General features: G+C 39.4%; 2 protein-coding genes across 28 annotated transcripts in view; both read left to right on the forward strand.

Annotated features, from left to right (window-relative positions):
* Positions 1–3,858, forward strand: part of PTPRC (protein tyrosine phosphatase receptor type C) — a 143,105-nt gene extending 139,247 nt beyond the window's left edge. For all 8 annotated transcript variants that reach the window (XM_085232004.1, XM_085232008.1, XM_085232009.1 and 5 more), the window contains 4 exons: positions 136–258; positions 678–856; positions 1,588–1,723; positions 2,496–3,858. In XM_085232004.1, the coding sequence (XP_085088130.1) occupies positions 136–258; positions 678–856; positions 1,588–1,723; positions 2,496–2,765 (708 nt within the window). In that variant the 3' untranslated portion in view covers positions 2,766–3,858. The remainder of the gene's footprint in view (positions 1–135; positions 259–677; positions 857–1,587; positions 1,724–2,495) is intronic.
* Positions 3,859–16,025: 12,167 nt separating this feature from the next.
* Positions 16,026–19,873, forward strand: part of LOC104912305 (uncharacterized) — a 263,480-nt gene continuing 259,632 nt past the window's right edge. For 8 of the 20 annotated variants that reach the window (XR_014885091.1, XR_014885090.1, XR_014885085.1 and 5 more), the window contains exons 1-2: positions 16,027–16,635; positions 16,767–16,839. The gene's annotated coding sequence lies outside the window, so the exon portion shown is untranslated. Of the gene's footprint in view, positions 16,636–16,766; positions 16,840–19,873 lie in introns of all 20 variants that reach the window. The other 12 variants (XR_014885096.1, XR_014885093.1, XR_014885099.1 and 9 more) reach the window with 7 other exon arrangements.

Raw genomic sequence — 19,873 nt, forward strand, 5'->3', positions numbered from 1 at the left:
TATAAAGAAAATACTGACCCGCACTCTCTTATTCTCTTCTACTTTGAAGAGAACGCATTCTGTAAGTGCATGTGGAAGATAAAATATAAAGAAGTTTGTACGGTCAGCACTAACTTGTATTTTTATCTATTTTAGGAACTCTGTGCACAGTACTGGGGAGAAGGAAGACAAACATATGATGGCATAGAAGTTCAAATGACAGATATCAACTCTTGTCCTAGCTACACCATACGCGCATTTGATGTCACACATCTGAAGGTAGAAGTTTCTTTGCAAATTACGAAAGGACGTTTTACATTTGTTCTTCTAATTATAGATCTAGCTCAAAGAAAGAGGAGGGGCAGTTCCCACCACTTATACCTTCTGCTGTAAAAAATTGAAGTATTTTTGTCTTCTAGACCAGCTGCTAATCACACTAAATGCGACAAATTGCCTCAAATTTACCATTTAGCACATTGCCAAGACAGCAGTAGCGGAATCCCAGGAGGTCTTTTGTACTTTGAGCAAAGCTTGGACCTCTCCCTACCTCATAATTACATAAAGGCAGAGCTCATATCACAATGTACTTCCCCAGGAATGTAAGTTTTCTTTTGTGTATCGGCTGCAATGGATGTACTGCTACATGAACCTTTTCTTTCAGCCTGACCATTAACTACATCTCCACTGCTGTTTTGCAGAGGAAAGAAACACAGAAGGTATATCAGTATCAATATCACAAGTGGAATGGATTGGATGTTCCGGAAGACCCCAAAGATTTAGTTGATATGATTCTAAGCCTTAAACAAAAAATACCATCCAGAGCAGCCTCTGAGGACAACAGGAACAACCGCAGCGTCCCACTTGTCATCCACTGCTGGTGGGTAATGACTCAACACATATTTTAACCTGTCTCTGAGGTTTGGGTATGCTTAGTAACCACAATTTTGTGGTAGCTACCTTTTCCCACAAGCCTTTCCGTGGCTTGAGGAAGAGACTCTGCTATCCGTAGGATGTTCTTTTCAACTCAGAATTGACCTTTTTGATTGTAATACTATAAGTTGAGTGCACTTCTCTTCAACAAGCCTGAGTGTGGGGTAGGTGATCAGAGCTAGCTGCTTTTGCCTGATACATGTATTTTGAGAAGTGCTAGCTCAGAGTGCTCTAATAGTGAAATAATAGTGAGGATCCAGCAGAGTATTTAGTTAATCCCAGTGCATAAGTCGACTTTTTTAGGACCATTTCTAGAAATAACCTTGCATACTATCTTAAAAGGAAGATAATCACGCTAATCGTTGCTGAGCGTGTAAGTCTGTTACTTCTAATTTCTCTCTGATATACTAAGCGGCCACATTAATTCAAGACACAATCTAAATAAGCTGTCTTGTGTGTATCCTACAAATATTCTTAATTGTCACAATTTCTGTCCAGTAAAAAACCTTTCAGATATGTAATTGTATAGACTTTATAATAATATGTATAATTTTATATATATATAAAAAATAATATCTTATTTACGTAATATGTAAATATATAGACTTTGAAACAAAGTTATTGTTTAATAAGAAGTCTTACTGATTTTACATTTTAAGAAGGTGCATTTTCTTCTAGTGATGGATCGCAGCAGACTGGTGTGTTTTGTGCTTTGATGACCCTCTTGGAAAGTGCAGAAACTGAAGAAGTAATAGATGTTTTCCAAGTAGTAAAAGCTCTTCGTCGCAGCAGGCTGGGAGTGGTCTCTACCTTTGTAAGTAAATCCTGTGACCTACCAGGACAAATCACAAGGCTTCTCATCAGTCAAATATCCTACTAACCATATGCGTTGTTTCTGAATAGGGGACTCTAATTACAATCAGAATATTGACAGCCACTTACCACTATTTGAGAATTGGCCATTACTGATAAAAATAAAGCAGTCTATGAGATGTCCAAAGCTGTAATTGTAAAACAGATTATGGAAGGATGCATGTTGTACAATTACAAATAGCATAAACTGGTGTTTCTGCAGCTGCTTAAAGGACACGCAGGTACAGTGTCCTTTAACTGAGTGGTTAGGGGGCTAACTCCATTGCACAGATTAGGAGCCACCAATTTAGTTACTTTAAATTACTTGAGAGGATTTGGATCTCTGTGGTATTTGCTGCTTTACTAATAATAAACCAAATGTTTTTGTCAGTATGGTGCAGACTATAGATAACTCTCCCAGAGTCTTCACAGTACAAGTTGTTTAATGCTTAGATACTCTGAAGAATGTGCTTTGGTGACTTCGCTTTGTAAAGCAAAAGTGCATCGCTTGGTGCATCTGATAAAGGCAGCTGCAGAGACATTACATTCACATGAAATTGGAATATACCATAGAACCACTGTCCTCTTTGCCAGAAGCTGTGGAATCTGCTTCATATATGGTCCTGCACGTCCAGCTATGTGCTACATTTCTAAAATTTTTAAAAAGTAAGAATGAGATAATCTGTGGGCTCTGTGCATTCCTTTCATACTAACCTCTTCTCTTTATATTTAAGGAACATTACCAGTTTCTGTATGACACCATTGCTCGTACCTATCCTGCCCAGAATGGACAAATAAAGAACAGCCAGCAGGAAGATAAGGTTGAATTTTGCAACGAAGTAGAGAAAAAAGATCAGGAAACTGATTTGATCACTATTGACCTTACTCCATCAACTCCAGAGGAAAATGATGCTCTTGAATTTTGCGATGATTTTAAGGCTGCAGATACCAATAAGGGGACAGAAAGTTCTACGAATGGGCCCACAACTCCAGTTTTAACTTAGAAATTTCTCTTAAAGTTAAGAATGTATTTTCGTACCAAACAAATCTTAACCACAGTAAGAAACTTATGATTTTTTTCCCCCTCCCTTTTGGAGAACATTTATATCAAATTTTCAAAGGTACAAATTTAAAGCAATACTTGAAACTTCCAGAGAGTGACAAAGAACTGTGAAAGTTAATTTTTTGTGTAGATTTGCATCTAATACTTCAAAAAGCCTCCTCACTATCTTTATACTTCTCCATTTTAAAATATGTACAGTGTAATACTATATTCTTATTTTGAGCAGTGGGAAGTTTTTTTCTTCACTTCTCTAAGAAGGAGAAAAGCAACTCAACACACCACGACAAGCATGTTGCTAATGCAGGTCTGTGTTTAAAGCTATTAGCAAGTAGAGCAACATAATCGGTAAGCATGCCTCCTATCATTTCAGGACTGCTGGCTAAGAACTGCTTTAATAATACTCTGAGGAAATTGTGGGACTTTGCCAAACAGTTCAAGAGCATAACATTTACATTGTGTGCCAGTTACCAAGATTCTGACCCTCTATCCTCCCAAATCAACGTGGAACAGAAGTTTTGCATTTTTCTATCTTGCCTCAAGATGTCCCTGTTGCTCCACAGAAATTCATTGGCAGTTTCAATATTAGACTCAAAGAAAGGTTTGAGATTTAAATGACTGCAACAGTTCTGACAGAAAATGCATTCTGTTTATTCTTAGAGATGGAAATGCTTGCACATTTATTTCTTATGCTTATATTCTGTGATTTGAAGAGAATACTTCCACAAATGCACATGACTTGTTTTCAGAGCTGGAAAATACTTACATGCTTTTCTCCAAACTGTAGATTTTTATTAGTACAGGGATTTTATTTTATTTTTGAGATTTTGTATGTTTTAGCTATGATAATTTCACTGTTTCTTGCTGCATTTTAGCAAATTAGTAAACAAAGAAGTAATTGTTTTATTGTGTTGAACTCTCTAAACCGGCCGTTTTCTTTTAAAGGCCCAAAATCTTGTTCTATCCAGCACATGGATTTAAAAAAAACCGACAAATTTCATTAGGAAAAGACACCATTAAATTCTTATGAAACTGTATGAGCCTGGGTATGTGTCATGATTCTCTCATTACAGATGAACAAAGCTGATTTTCTTCTGCTGGAAGTAATTAAAGAAACTGTCGCTCAACAGATGTAGTGCCACTCCATTTATCACTGCATGTTCATAATTTCTCCTTCAAAACAAAATTGAAAATATCTGGAGAGCCATGTAAACAACTGTGTGGGGACCATTAGGTCAGGGACTGAACCAGTGACTGAGCAACTGGTGACAGGACATGTCCCTGAGAGCACAGGTGCAAGCAATTCATCCAGGGTCCACCCCTCCCAAACCTCACTGATGGGCCGGCAGCCAGAGGGAAAGCATCTCTACTTGGAGATGACTCTTTTTGGGAGTTTTCAGTGAGCTCTGATCCTCGGAAAGGCGTAAACTATTCCTTCTTTGTTACAGATTCTGATCAATACCTTCCTCTGCTGATCTGAAATCTGTTCAAAAGGCAGTTACATCTGCTGCCTATCTTCACAACAGTATATACACTGTCACACTTCTTTGGTTAAAACATTAGTTTAATTTTGCCGCTAATATAAATCAAATAATTCATTCACAATTATCAGCTTGATTAAGTGCATCCTTGACAGTCTTGCTTAAGTAAGTGGCAGCAATCACAGAGGCAGTGGATTCTTCTCAGCAATGATCCGAATTCTCTTTCCAGCTAACTCTGTGCTAAATCATTAACAAAGCTCTGGGGGCTTCTGTGATGGCAGGTCTTGAGGAACACCTTCGGAAATCAAATGAGAAAATAAAGAAGCCTGAGACACTGATCTACTCACTGCTGATCATTGGATGACAGAGAATACTTCATTTCTGTTTCTTCCTCTAAGATCTGGTTGACATAGAGCCTCTCTGGCTATTTCAGGCAGTGTCTGTGCGCCGAGACAACGATCTCCCTTATTGGTAGGAATAACTGCAAATATTTCCCAAATCTTCACCCTGTGTAACTCTGGGGATACTCATTCATATTGGTTCTTTGAAAAACTGTTTGTCAGCCCTTCCAGCAACACTGGGGTTGTAAGCATTCTGGAGCATTTCATTTTCGTTTGGAAGCTGTTTTCTAGGAGGATTCTAATTCTTGGCTACAGGAAAAATATCAGAAGTTTTCTTTGAGCTGATTTTAGCACTTCGGATCACGTTCTTTGTTTTGGAGAGCAAACCTCAGAATATGGATTTTTTTAAAAAGTGCACAAAGAGTTGATGATTGATTTGTGAATGCATTTTGAGTGAAGAATTCTGAACGGTGTGAAATTCTGCTGTATGCACTTTCTTACTAGTCATCAAGACAGGGAAACAGAGCCTTACGTTACAACTGTCCCCACATGCTGAGTGGAAATGTCTTTCAGAGTATAATTCCTGGGGGGTAAACTGAGCTCTTGGCTTTTAATTAGTTTCAAATTAAATAATGCTTCACACAATTAAATCTCATAAAATCCCAATGTGACAATTGAGAGAGCCTGTCTTAATACAGTTTAGAAGTTCTGATTGCTTGCAAGATCTTGCTGTGCATACACCAGGGTTGTATGTCCACCAGATGGTGACACAGTGTTTGTAGAGGAGTGTTTCATATGCTGGGACACTGCTTACAAACTCATAGGGCTAAGCTATGGGCATATTTGCAAGTCTTCCAGGAACCCAGTGAAGTGTATTACAGGTTAGGCACAAAGCCCAGGCTAACAAGCTCTGCTCGTTAGGGAACTGACCTGACTTTGTTAAAGCAACAACTTCATTGTAGTTGGCTGGATAACTGGTACAGCCTCAAACCTGAGAAACAGTCAGGCAAAGTATGATGCAAAACTCTGTTGATTTTCTCAAGTAGAGCTTAGCTGTACAAAAACTGGTAATTGCTGCCTCCAACTAAAAGTTAGTTGTTGTTCAAAAGTATTTTATAATCTGAAATCTAGGCTAAAAATAAGTAAGTGGCAAGTGTGCTGGGAGACAAGTGAAGCTAATCAAGGGCTAATGTGACCAAAGGGGCTGGATTTCTGCTCAGTTTACTCTCTAGAAGCTGATAGAAAGATGGAAGAATGGCAATGCTGTGTTAGTGAAGCCATGTGTGGGAAGATGTCAGAGAGGAAGGGTCCCTGAGCCTTTATAAACTTCTGCTTGCCGAGGTGAGTACAATGGAGGATGAGTCATTCTCTTTTGTTTAGCTTTTTATGTGTTTCTTGTGCCCTGTAATGAACAAGGTAGTTACAGCATAACCTTTTGCAGAGGCACTATGTTATGACCAACAGCTACAGCACAATTTTTGAGATGAATGTTACCCAACACAGAAATATCAGTCCACTGAGTGTAGGACGCTGGCTCAGGCCATGGTGGTTGGGGGCCACCTCTGAGAGGATCACAAAGACTTGATTGCTTTCCTATAGCCTGCTCCCTCCCATCCCAGCTTTAACTGCTGCGTTTGAGCCCTTCCAGGGTACTTTTGTACCTGCTGTTTTTTGCACCCATGCTGCTGAATAAAGCCATGGTTTTTGAGCTTTGCTGCAAAACAGGGAAACTAGCTTAAATCTTGTATGAAAAGAACAGTGTGTCTGGTACATCCCAGAGTTTCATCTAGGAGCTATGAAAGAAAGTGAAATGCTAACAATGTGACCATTTGTTTGTGTGAGATGACAGAGAGAGTAAGAATGAAAAGTGGCTCAAGACAGGTGTTTTCATTAAGCTGGAAATTACACCCTTTTTAAAACATTCCTCAGAAAAGCTCTTCATTAGCAATGCTTCTCTCTTACACAAGGCATCTTGCTTTTGTACAGGCTGAGTGTTTTTTGACTCTGTACATTCCCCATAATGCCTCTGAAAGAATATCAGAAATTCCCTGAGGGCTCTGCATAGCTGTACCACAGCCATTTTTCCATACATACAGCAACAGTTTGCCAAGACCCAGAGTGCTGTGCTGATTTCTGATCACTTTCAAGGGGAAGCCAAACCAAAAGGAACTTTTCAGTCACAGTACAGCGCACTTCTGTGTGCATCAGCTCTACTTCAGAAAAACATAATGCTTTTGAGGAAGAATGGGACCCAGTACATTATAAACTTATTGTAAGGTATGCATAAAAAGGCTTATACAAAAGTTTCATAAGTTGATCTTTCAGTGCAAATGAAAGCAAGACGACAACTTCTAAGCTAAACTTCTAAACTAAATGAGTTTGCTTTGGACCACTTTTAGCATTCAGCATCACCTTTTTTTGTTCTGGAGAGCATCCCTCCTGGCTGCCTGCCTGTGCCCCAGCCTGCTGCATTTTCCTAGCTCACCCACCAGGCTGTGCTGGAATTCCTCAAACACCTTTTGCTCTGTTCAGACAGCTCAGTTTCAATGACCTGGAGCCACCTGGGGTAATGAGGATGACATTTGTTTATCCCTACACGTGGATTATGTCTGTCCAAGACCTGATTAGAAGTGTACGTGCTGTAACTGAACCCTCCGAACTTAGCCTGCACTGTTTAGTTGTGGGTGTTATTAATTGCCTTAAAGTAGGATTGCATTCCCAACACAAAATTCAATGAATTGTTGATTTGGTAACTCCTCAGGCTGAAAAAGAAAATAGGAAAGAAAGCAATAAAATTGTGTCTCTCTACTAACTTCTCTGTGGAGCAATACAGCACAGAGACAATACTGAATTGTGTGACTGTTGAACTTTAGAAGAGTGGTTCTCTAAAGTGACTTTGCAAAAACTTAACTAGACGTGAGGTGCAATAGAGTGTGTGCATGCAGAGAAAGTCAGTGGTCGCATCAGCATTTACCAAGAAATCAGTTCCCCTGCTGTTGCAATGTAAGTCATCTTTCATGATCTTCAACTGCAAAGAAATAGGGTTAAAAAAATGACAATAGTAAATTTTCACTCAAAAATGAAGTTTGTGCCAAATGCAGACATTTAGCCAGAAATGTTAGCTTTGATTTAAAAAAAAAAAAAAAAAAAAAAAAGGAAAAAACGAATCACTTTTCATCCAATTTTACTGATGTTAACATCATTTTGGGAACAACCATATCTTGTTCTAATTTTAGCACTGACTTCAGTTTTACTCTCGTCTTATATGAAATATTTAAATGTATTCTTTTTAATGTATCATTTTGTCATTGAAAGCACTTGAAGACTAAAACAGCTCAGTATCATTAAAAGTGTTTCCTTTTTCCATGCTGATTTTTAATATATTTTCTATTCAGCAATAAAATGAAATTCTGACTTCATGTATTGATTCAGGATAAATACTCACTGAACAGGAACTCAATTTCTTAAATGGCATTAATAAATTATTCCATAAGGAGCCATGTCTCCTTCTCAAGAGAGTGAGTGATTGCCATGATCAGACAGTGTCTTGCCCCAGCCTCAAAGGAAAGACATTCTTGGGTATGCTGGGTAAGGGTGTGCAATCCACTTAGCAGCAGACAGCCCCAGTCTGATCCCCCACAGTCCGGTGAGTCAGTCTGCCTTTTCCTTTGGTAGCCCTTGCTTGAATTTCTGAATTGGATATCATTGAATTGTTAAAGTTGGAAAGACTGTTATGATCATCTCATCCAGCCATCAACCCATCACCATCATACCACTGAACTATTTCGCTCAGTGCCACATCTACACCTTCCTTGAAAGCCTCCATGGACCATGACTCCAGCACCTTGCTGGACAGCCTGTTCCAATGCCTCACCAGTCTTTCCGAGAAGAAGCTTTTTACTAATAACCAACCTGAACTTCCCTGGCACAACTTGATGCCATTATCTCCTGTCCTATCAGCCTACTAGAATATCCTACCAGAACATTTGTATCAGCTTTCTAGGTTTTCTCCTTGTTTGTTACATTCATTATTTAATTAACTTGAAAAGCTGTCTGTTTTTTCCCATGGTCTTCTTATCCCACCCCCAGCCCTGCCCTCCCTGTCACTGCCTGTGTTATGAAACAAGTGCACCCTGCATCTGCTCTTCCAATGGCATTACACCTCTTTGGATTTACTGGCTGTGCAAAGTTCATGCGCCACTTGGGTTGGCCTGCGGGACTGACTTGCTGTCACAGTGTGGTGTTGTTGGAGCCTGTGACATCCTCCCTGGGACATGACACCGCTGTGCAGTCGATGAGACCAGAGATATCAGCGCAGGAGCACAGTGGGCTTGCCATGCCGTGGTCTCTGCTTCTGGAGATTGCAGAGATTTTAAGTCTTTCATGTTCAGCATATAGGAAAACCAGTGACTCTTGTGAAACTAGTGGTGCAAGCTGAATATTTAGAATAAAACTTGGAACTTTATTGATATACAATATTATTTATAATGACCTGTGCAGAATTTAAAGTTGAGTTAAGCACATAGAGATGGGAGAAAAGCAAGTTAGCTGAGTTCATTGTCTTACAGAGAGGATGCTCCTGGATATTTCCTTTCAAGGCCCACTTCTGCTCTGAGTTATCTAGCTGCAGATTCTGCATCCAAAGTGAAACCACCTGCCTGCACAGCTGAAATTTTATTGTGAAAGCTTGTCTTAGAACTAGTAGGAAAGAACCAGTCACAAACTAGATATCCTGTTCTCAGTTTTTGCATCTAGCAGGAAGTTTTCTGATGGTGTTCTGTGAGAGACAGTTTCAAAACTGCTATTTTTGACTTTCTAACTCAGTACTCCTTGAAGCCATGGGTTTTGCTCTGCAACACAGAGATGTATTATCAATCCCACATCTCATTTTCTGATACCCCCATAGCCTTCTAGTGGGCACCTTTTCTTAGCAAGAAGCTTCACTAAAATAGCACAGGCATGAGGCCAGCCACGGTGCACGCTGTGAGGCAGGAAGCTGCTGGCAGGAGGCACTGCTGGAGAGGGAGTAAGGAAGCTTGGACTGAGATGGCCTCACGCTCTTACGCTCTTTATGTAAAGAAATACTCAGGAGTCATCGAATGAGTGTTATTCAATAGCCAGTTCCATCTCCCTTTTCTCCTTCAAAGCTTTTGGATGAAGAGGGAGGGTATGGTATTATGGTATTTTTTCTTTTTTCTTTTAATGGAATTTTCTTTTGCTTTTGGTTCTTTTCTGTATTGTACTTTAAATTGCAGCTAGTACTCTATTACTCAACTTCAGGCTTTTGCTTGCAACTAAAGATATAAATAAATCAAAAGTTTGTTTAGTTTAATTTCTGTGCTGCAATTTTTTTTATCCCAACTGTCATTATGAATTAGTCATTTCTTTGCTCAAAACCATCAAGTACAACAGCATCCAAGGTAAATACTTCAATAAATCAAGCCTGATAAATTAAATAGTTATAACTTCAAAAAATCTAAGATAAATAGGAAGAAGGAGAATATTTTTATAGGGTTTATTCAGGTTTCCTTGGCAAGAGCTCGAACTACAGTAGACATCCCAGCCAATGCATTCCCCTGCAACCTGACACTCTTGGCTGCGAGACATCACAAACACGGACGAGTGACCGCGTGACGGTAACTGCTCTGAACAGCTACAACTGCGTGCTGATGGCCCCTCTGAAGTGGTTCACAGGCAAATCTTGTGTACAGGGTGCTGTTAGCAGGTAGCAGGAGAAGCCCAGCTGGAAGATAAGAGCAGGAGGCACCTCTACATCAGGCAAGACAGCTTGTATACAAGGGAGAAGTGCAGATGCCCTGCTGTTCTGCTGGACTCCCAAAAGGGAAAAGTGTGTACCAGCCCGAGTAACAAAGAATTTTTAGCCAATTATATCATTTTATGGCAGCGTTTAAGTGAAAAAAATGCAACATGCACTAATCATATCTACAGCCAAGTAATAAAGGCATATACTAGAAAGTCAGTTGTTAACTCTCCTTGCTTTCTGGTACTGGTTGCCTATTGTAAATTTGAAGCGTACAGTCTGTAAGGCTACCTAGTGATTCCCAAATGATCAAGCCAGCTTCTTCATAAAGAACTGGTATGCAGGGCTAGCAGCACGCGTACTAAATCTGTGGGCAGCTACAGCTCTATGGAAGAGTAGAAAGCAATATTATGAAGAAAGGAGTAAATTTTCCAACTGCGATTACACTGAAGTAAAGGAAGAACCCCGGTGTTGGGGTTCAGCACCAGAAAAGACAGATTTGAAGGTGTTTTCCTCTCATACAGAGTCTGTCCAACATGGGGACTTTCTGGCGGTGAGTGCATCATCTTCCTCCTCTGCTACAGAGCATGTCTGATGACGTTAGGCAGACTCTGGAGGGCAGCTGTTATGAAGCAGAGCTCAAGAAACTATGTTGCCTCAAGGCCCTGAAGCAGCCTTTTTACTTTTATGTCTTGGCTAATGAATAGACTGCCCTTTGGCATCTCTTACATAAGCCAAGAGCTTTTCAAGTCCAGTGCATTTCACATTCTCTAGAAAAACAAATTTTCTGACCCAATTGGATAATGCGTAAGCAATTCCCTGGGTTGTAGCCTTCCCTGAGTTTTCCCAGTGTGTGCTTTTTGCTGCACAAGGCATATCATGAGCTTAGGGGAAGCAATTCCAGGGACAAACTGCTATTGTAGTGTTGCTTAAAAGTGTGCAGTAATGTTGATATGATCACTCCATTCTTCTGAACCAAGGCTCTGTCCCTTACCAACTAAAATTAGTGAGATTCTTTCCAGCGGTTTTGCTGTGCAATATTTTGGGTTTTAAGTAAGAGAAGAAAACATGAATAGATTACAATCAATATATATTTTTTGTCCTTCTGAACCAGAGATACTGATGCTCACAAATACAGTCTCCCAAGGGGAGAACAAAAGTTATATACATAAAAATGTGCATTTGGCAGAATAATGTGCCTTGAAACTGTTCAGTCTTTGGATTCTGCTGCCCTATAGGTAGAGAATAGCACAGGATAGGTCTGTGGTGAACTCCTAGTATTAACTTTCACGTTCTGCTTCCTTAAGAGAACGGATACAATAATCAGTTCTGTTTTACCAGGAGCCCACGGTAACATTGGCCCCTAGCCAACAGAGATCTAAGAATATGCCTTCCTGCTAATTTGGCTCAGTGATAAGACCCCTGCCAGCAATATGGAAACTGTATGTGGTGAGCCTTGATTCCTTGGCAAACAGGCACAGAGCATGAACAGCAAGTGGGAAATTCCTATTGACCTGGTTACAGTGTTTTTCAGAGTCTCACACCTGTTTCTTTTTCAAATCTTGTCTTCCTTTATGTCGGATTTTTGTGTGTTTGTGTGTGCAAAAGATCAAAGCAAGGAGTAACAGGAATTTGCCCTTAGAAGTTGTTCTTGTTACATCAAGATTTAGTCCAGCAGATTGAAAATCAGCATTTATTTAAGAAAGAGAGAAAAAAGAAGACAAAGAAATAAACCATCATCAAAAATACAATCTCTGCCATGTCATGGATTTGATTTTTTTTATATGGCCTATTACATGAATATCATTGGAGGACACATAAGTACCTGTTACTATCTCACAGTTAAGCAACAGGGAAGTGTAATTAAACGTGCTATTCTGATGGGCTTGAAACCTATTTGCAATCAAGCAAACCATTGGGCTTTTCAGCAGGCTTGGCAATCTCCCCTCAGAAGAGGCCCAGCGCTGGGACAGCAGCCACGTCTTGCTACCCTGACTGAGATGCATTGATGGAGTGGGAGTTTGCACAGAGTCCAGCTGTACCAAGCCTTGCTCTGGCCAGAATTAATCTTCCACTTTTATGAGCACTGAATTTCACCAACATTTACCCCCAAATTAAAGAAAACTAACAAAATCATGTTATGTTGTAAGGCAAAAAAACTTAGTTTTTTTTTTTCTGTGTAAAATGAAGCAAAGTCTTATTTAATCTTTATTGCCTTGGATAAGGGGAATGTGGTATGACAGACCTTTCACAGCCTCCTGGTTGTACCTGAATTAACTTGTCGAGAGGAAAATGGAAATGATTCCACATCAGTTTGTGGTTTCTTTTCACCCCCCAAATAACTGGAGCAGAACGGTCCAAATGTGATGTATCTTCACTGCAATGCTGGCATTAAAAGGTGTCATACAGAGGAGCACAGGGCAGAAGCTCCTCTGCTAATGCTAAGCCAGGGAGCTGGGAGCCACCACTGATGAGATGCAGTCCAACCATGCTGTTCCTGCACTCCTATCAGAATTAATTCGCCTGGCTGGGAGGGAGGACAGATCTGCCTGGGCAGACTGCAAAGACAGAGCAGCTACAGTGCTTGGTACTTCACCGAATGAGTTTGGAGCAACACAGAATTGCTGTCAGAAAGTTATGCTGACTTAAGGGTGAGGCAGATCACACTGTTTGTGAGATCAGTTTTCTCAAGGACATGTGCACAATGCACAAAAATAAAAAACCCAAATCAAAATAAATATTTTTCCTCCTATGCTTTTCCTTTTAGGTATAGTTTCAAGAGAAATAAGAGTGACTGCTTGAAAGGCCACTCTCTATGAGGTCAGCAAAACAGGTTAAACTGTAGCAAAACAGTACCCTTTCCCATCTCATATATTTCCCATCTCATACTTCCAAAGCTGCAGCAGTTTGGCAGAATGTGCACAGAATGGGAATAAGGACTTTCAAAGCTATCTATTAAATTTACATGTCCATTTCAGTTTTGTTAATGGAGTCAAAATCCAAGGTTGATGATCAAAACCAGAAATCTCTGGAGAAATGCAAAGCATGATTAAGATTTAAGTAGCTCAGAATGTAGAAGATGATGTCTACTGTTATGTCCTTATCCATTCTGGAAATAAGTGAAAATAATCCAGAAGAAGGAAGACTGATTAAACTTCAGAGCAGCTTTTCCAGGCACTTCTTTTTATCTGCATCCTTTCTGTTTTTGAATGCTGAGCTCTAAATTAGTCTGAGTCTAAATTAGAGACTAAAGCTCAAAAAGAAGCTTAGGAAGAAATTGAGAAGAAATTACAAGATGTTTGGTGGCTTTCCGGGCAGAATGTCACTGAGAAAAACCTTAGTGTTCCTTTCTCTCTTCAAAAGCAGCAAACCTGGATTTCCTTTCTGATACATAGGTGGTTCTTTTACTTTCAAATTAGCAGTCTTTATTAGTGTAGACTTTGTCATCTTTGTCATGAAAGAAAATCACACACTGCTCTAGCTGTCTGAATTGTTTTTTTCTCATGATGTTCAGGAGCATCCATCAGACCTTAATAATTGCAGTTCCACATGACAAAAAAAAAAAAAAAAAAATCATTTTTAAGAGAAGTAACACTAATGGGGAGAAATGTTAACAGGAGTACTGATTCATATAATTAATGAAGGCAGGCAGGAACTGTGGAGAGTGAGAGCTGTTGGAACATGCTTTTCCTGAGAGAACACCTAAATTAAGAGGCTGTCGGAGACATATGTTTCATAGTGTTGGCAACCCAGGTGTAACAAATTTCCAAGATGGCTATTAGTAAGTACTTACAGCTAAAAAAGCATTTCTAATTTCTTGCCAAATATGGAAACTTAAGTGTCAAGGGGAACAGGTCACTGGGGATACATGTGCAAAGTGATGCCCCTTAGCAGGGAAAATGTTGATGACTTCCACAAGTGATGGTCTTCAAATCAACTGTTTTGATTAATGAAAAAGAACCTCAAATGGAGGAAGTGGAAAGATCAACTCCAACTTTCCTAGTGCAGAAATTTTCGCTTTCAATGTCGTGTTTTTTGTCTTGGACAAAGGATCTTTCATCTGGTTTGGCATGGTGATTCCTATCTTTTTGTATTTGTTTTTCTTTCAGTGTATTTTAGAATAACATTAGTTGCATTGGGGAAAACAAAACAAACAAAAAAAGCCCCACCGATTATTTTTATTTTCTGAGTGCTACACTGTTTTTCATTTATAGATCAGTTTCTTATGATGAGACAATAGGGTTCTCTTTCCTGAATGTGATTGATGAATGCCTGAAAGCATTATTTTGTTTCCCTGGGGCTGTTTTGTAGAACAGAGGCAGGAGCCAAGCATGACTTTGAAGACATTTTATCACCTGTATTACTCTGTTCCTTTAAAGTAGCGACCAGTAATCTGCAACTGTAAAACTTAGGCACGTGATATAAAGCAGACTAGATCTTTGTGCAATTTTGATATATTTCAAGTATCTCAGTATTATGTTAGTTTGTTTCACATTTTTCTTTTTTTTTTTTCTTTTTTTTTTTTTCTTTTTTTTCCCATGTGGAAGGTCTCATTGAATTTTAAATGAGGGGTAAAGAGAACAGGTGCAGCTTTTGGTGTTAAACAAAACATTTTCTATTCTGCACCTCCAATCAGGATTTAAGCCTGGATTAATGGGATTTATGTAACTCAAGGAGAATAGGGACTGCTAGGCAAAAACTTTATTCTTTTAATTTCACAAAAACTGGTGATACATGCACTGTATATTTAATTTAAAAATGCATCTGTCTGGAGCACTTTCTACACTTTTGCTTGTTGTGTGCATTGTGTCTATTTTATATTTCTATTTATATCACAGAACATTACTGTCCAGGTTGTGATGTTATATGTGAAGAGTTTTTGCAGTGCTTAGGAAAGTTCTCAATCCCTAAGACTGGATTTTGGAGTGCTCAGGTGGCATTTCTACAAAAGCTTTCCAACGTCCCTTCCAGTGTTCATTGCCTCCTTTGAAAATCATGGTTCAGTAGAAGTCTAACGCAACAGCTGTTTATGATCATATGAATGATATGATTTGTAGGCAATGAGTGTTAGAAACAGAAACATTCTGAATTCTTTGCAATGCTCAACACATTTTGAACTGCCACAGTAAAACAGAGGTGCCAGGTAAAGGAGATTCTTTATGCATTTAATGAGAATTGGTGCAACTCAATAGAGCATGCTTTATTCATATCAAAAACAAACAAAAATGATGTCATGACTTTAAAAGATGAAATTGTTTGCCTGAATGAACCAAAAAGTGCTCAGGAAACTTTTGGCAGCTCATGCTCATACCGTCATTACTACTGTGTAATTTTTGTTGTTGTTGTTTAATATCAGAAGTCCCTTTCTGGTCAGGCATTCTTGTTAGTTACCATTAGCTGAACAATTAATAACAGCTGGCAAAAGGGCAGTGGAAGTAGGAGCACAGGTAGGAACGTGGCATTTAAACAGCCTGAAGTATGGAGAGTGTTAGAATTCTGTAATCACTGAGAAAATGAATAAATGAACACCCTGGAGGCCCACCGAGGGCAGGCACATTCATGACACATACAATGCTGCAGCAGGCAGCACAGAGGCCAGCCTGCCACCATGCTGCGGGCGCCATTTTGTGTGAGGTGGGCAGTGCACCCTGAGGGCGGGAGCAGCAAGCAGCTGCCTCAGAGCGCACTGGGTGCTTCCAGAAACTTCCACGGAGAATTACTCAGATCTTACAGGTAAGAACCCAGTTTCTCGCACTGCAGAGAATGCCCTGTTGCTAGGCAAAGCAGTAGCTAAACAGGTGGAGCTGGTAATGAGGCAGGTGGCTAGGCGGGCTGAAGCAGAGAGCTGGTGTTTGGGTAGGGAGGAATTTTGGCGCACTCAGCTCACAGTGCTGAGGGACCCCCAGTGACCGGGGAGCAGCACCTTGGGGAGCCCTACACAGCCCCACCATGCAGCGATAGCCAACTCCTGCTTGAAGCTTTGCTGTTCTGTGGTATGGCACAAAGAGAAGCTGAAGAAGCAGCTCAGGGCAAGGTCTCTGAGGCAGGTGGCTGTGAGCGCACAGCTGCTGTGTGGGTGCCAGGGCTGATGGGCAGCACCTGGGCCTAGCCTCCCACCAAGTCTTGGTCGGGGAGCACCGTCTCTCAGCAGAAGCTATATAGGGCAGTTTCTAGCAGGCAACAACCCTCATTCTCTCAGGTAGCTCCTCAGGAGAGGGCTGAGGTGCTTAGGTGAGTATCTTCTGTTAACACTTCTTGCAGCTTCAATTAGCCAGTGTTGCATCTAAATAATAGTAGCAATGTTTGTGTAAGTGTGGTCCCTGTTTTGCTATTCCAGGCTCTTTGTTTTTATTCCTTTGTAGTATGAAGCTCTGTGCACCCGGCTATGCGCGCTCATAGGCTGTGATGTGGAGAAGAGGCTTGGACCTGCTAATGGTATGTGTAGGGAAACGTTTTAATGAGTTATTGCTCTAATTGCAGCATCATGTGTTTCCTAACAAGCATTTATCTTTTGTACATACTGTTGGGTTTGTGGGCTGTTTCTTTTGGTACTGTAGTAAACTCTGAGTGGGCCTTCTTGCTATGCTTTCTGAAAGGTGAGCCAGTGCTTTGAGGGAGGAGGGATCTTAGTGCAGTTTCTGTTCTAGCAGATATGTAATGTTGACTGTCTAATTGTATATACAACTTGCCTTTCCTGGTACAAGGAAGGCTCTCTTTTCCTTATTGGTTTTGTATAAATGTGATCACTCTTTTTTAGTTGTGCTTCAGAGGTAAGGAAACACATAACTTGCATTTGCATTTTACCAGTATTCCCATATAAGCCAACTAGCAGCGGCTTTGGATTAAAAGAAAATAAGGGGGTAAATAAAGTAAATTTATTTTGTTTTTATTGAGTTAAAACTTATCTTTATGTTGAATTTTGTCTATGGTATTAGTAAAGTAAAGATTGAGAACGTGGTCTGACTGTTATTAACAAATGTAAAATAAGATGAAGTTTTCTAATTGTTTACTATGTTTTCAGGAATTTTAATCTTTATTGACAGAAGAATGCTGTCATAATATGATTATTATACAACTTGAATAAACAAAAACAATGTATTAATTACCAAAAATAGAAAATGAACTTTGATTCTGAGAACTGTGCAAGCGTTTACACTCCATAATCAAAATATCTGGTTGTGCTATGGGAACAAATGAAAAATGATGTATGAGACGTGCATTATAACTTATTTTGTAATGTCAAAGACAAAAACAGCTTGTTTGTGTCAAATTGGAGACTCTACAATGTAGAGCTTGGAGAACATTTCTGTTCATAGGAATCTACATCTTGTAATTGGCTTTGGACCCTGTTTGGCAGTGATGACCTTAAAAGTCTGGCTCGGATACAAAACAAAATAAATTTTCTTGCAATTTGGGAAAAATTAAAGAAATGACTCTAGCACCAAGAAATGGAGAGGAAACTGTTCTAAATAAAGAAGTTAATATGAATAAAAAAAAGTCTAGATCAGGTATCAACTTGAATATACTCTTCTATTTGTGAGAGAGAGGAAGGGCTGTGTTAATTCCATAGCTATTGCATTGCCTTTCAATCAGGTACATTTATAAACATAAGCATACAAAAAATTGTTTAGCCAGGAATTTGAACAAATGTATCCAAACACAAACATCCTAAAACAAATACTAATTACATATTTTGTGTTTTACTTGCTCTGAAGGAAAGCAGTAGAATCAGATTGGTTCAGAAGATCTTAAGTGCATGCTAGCAAGTATGTATGAACTTTAAGTATCCACGTATTAACTGACTTACTGTATTTGGTTTTTAAGTTGCTTGCTTCTTTATAGTTTTTCTGAACGAGTTTCTGTAGCTTTATATCATTTTTCTGCCTTCTGTGCTTCATCAGGATAGCTTCTTGTGCATGGATGCATTTTTAACTTCTAAAAATTCATGAAATGGTTGTAGATAGAAGGAATACAGTAAGCTTGGGTGTTGTTTTTCGCATGAAGTATCCATTAAATGAAAAATTCTCATGGCACAATCATGGTTGATTAGCTGCTTGATTAGTTGTCTTTTAAAGGAACATTAATATAAACATCTGGAGAAAACAGGTGGTGCCTCTCCTGAATGCATCTGCAAGAAGCGGAAGGCAGCACTGAATGTCTGCACTGCTTGAATCCAGGGACTCTGACTGTCCATTAGCATGTTCCTGTGGCTGGTTCCAGCCTCTGATTTAATGGGTCTGTGTCCATTTCTGGTGTTGTAACTATTTAATATGCCTCTCATGTTCCTGGTGCTATGGTAAGAGCTCAAATGGTTGAAACCTGAAAGGCCTGTTCCTACAGACCTTTTCAAGTGATAGCAGATTAGATTCTAAACAATTTGAAGTAGACACAGGACTTAAAACACGGATGGAAAAGCTCAGGGGAAATAAGAGATCCATGACTTTGTTCCCTTAGAGATTACTAAAGTATTATGAAACTAAGCATTGTATCACGGGCATCTTTGTGAATATGCACTTACAGTAAGCTTTAATTTGTGTGTATGCTGGTGATATAGGCTGCCACACTACTTTCTTTGTTAAGTCAATGTGCTAGTGTGTTTTTTTGAGGACTTTTTTTAAGGTGAGGAGGATGGGGGACAGGCATCCAACTTTTTAGCAAAGCTGTCCATATGAACATACAGCTGACTGTGGAAGTTTAGGGCACGTGTTTGTTTATTAATGCTGTAGTTTGTGTATAAAGAAAGGCCATCAAAAAGTTCATTTCTGGCCTTTAGCTCGAAATTCTGATCTTTAATAAAGTTTGTCTCTGTGCCAAATATTTGCTCATAAAGATGTATGGGTTTGTGGGCAGCTTAGATATTCTGAGATTATACTTGTGAAAAGAGGCAGGCTTGAATGCTTTGTTTATTAATAGGCAAAAGTGCTGTCTGAGAATTTTACAATAGAAGAGTAGTTGTAGACAGACAGCAAGGCACCACTGGGGGAGCTGATTGCTCGTTATATTTATAGATAAGCATAGAAGTGATGTGTGAAAGATTGCTTGAAGGGGTGAAGTTTTTTAGTATGTGATATGAAATAGCAATCCTTGCTTCTGAGAGTAGTTGAGAATACAGCTTGAGAAATGGGATCCTGTCTTTAGCAACTGCTTAAAGATAAGACATGAGAATTCTTTTTTTTTTTTTAAAGACTTTTTTTTGGAAACAGCAGTTAGTTCAAGTGAGGACTTCCTTAATTAACACCTAACTCTGCATGCCTCAGGAGTGATAAGGAACTTGTGAGCTCTTGAATAAAAGTTCATAGGAATGTTGCATAACCTAATAGCTGGGATTGATAATCACCACCAATGCTTAATCTAATTAATACTTTGATTTATCTTTGAATCCCTAGCGGCCAATTCAGTAAGGAGCTGTCTTGCTACTTGGCTAGTTCAACCCACCACGTTATTTAGATTGTACTTAAAAGTTGGATAA

Source organism: Meleagris gallopavo, chromosome 10 (genome assembly GCF_905368555.1).
Source record: "Meleagris gallopavo chromosome 10, MGAL_WU_HG_1.1, whole genome shotgun sequence".
Lineage (NCBI taxonomy): Eukaryota > Metazoa > Chordata > Aves > Galliformes > Phasianidae > Meleagris > Meleagris gallopavo.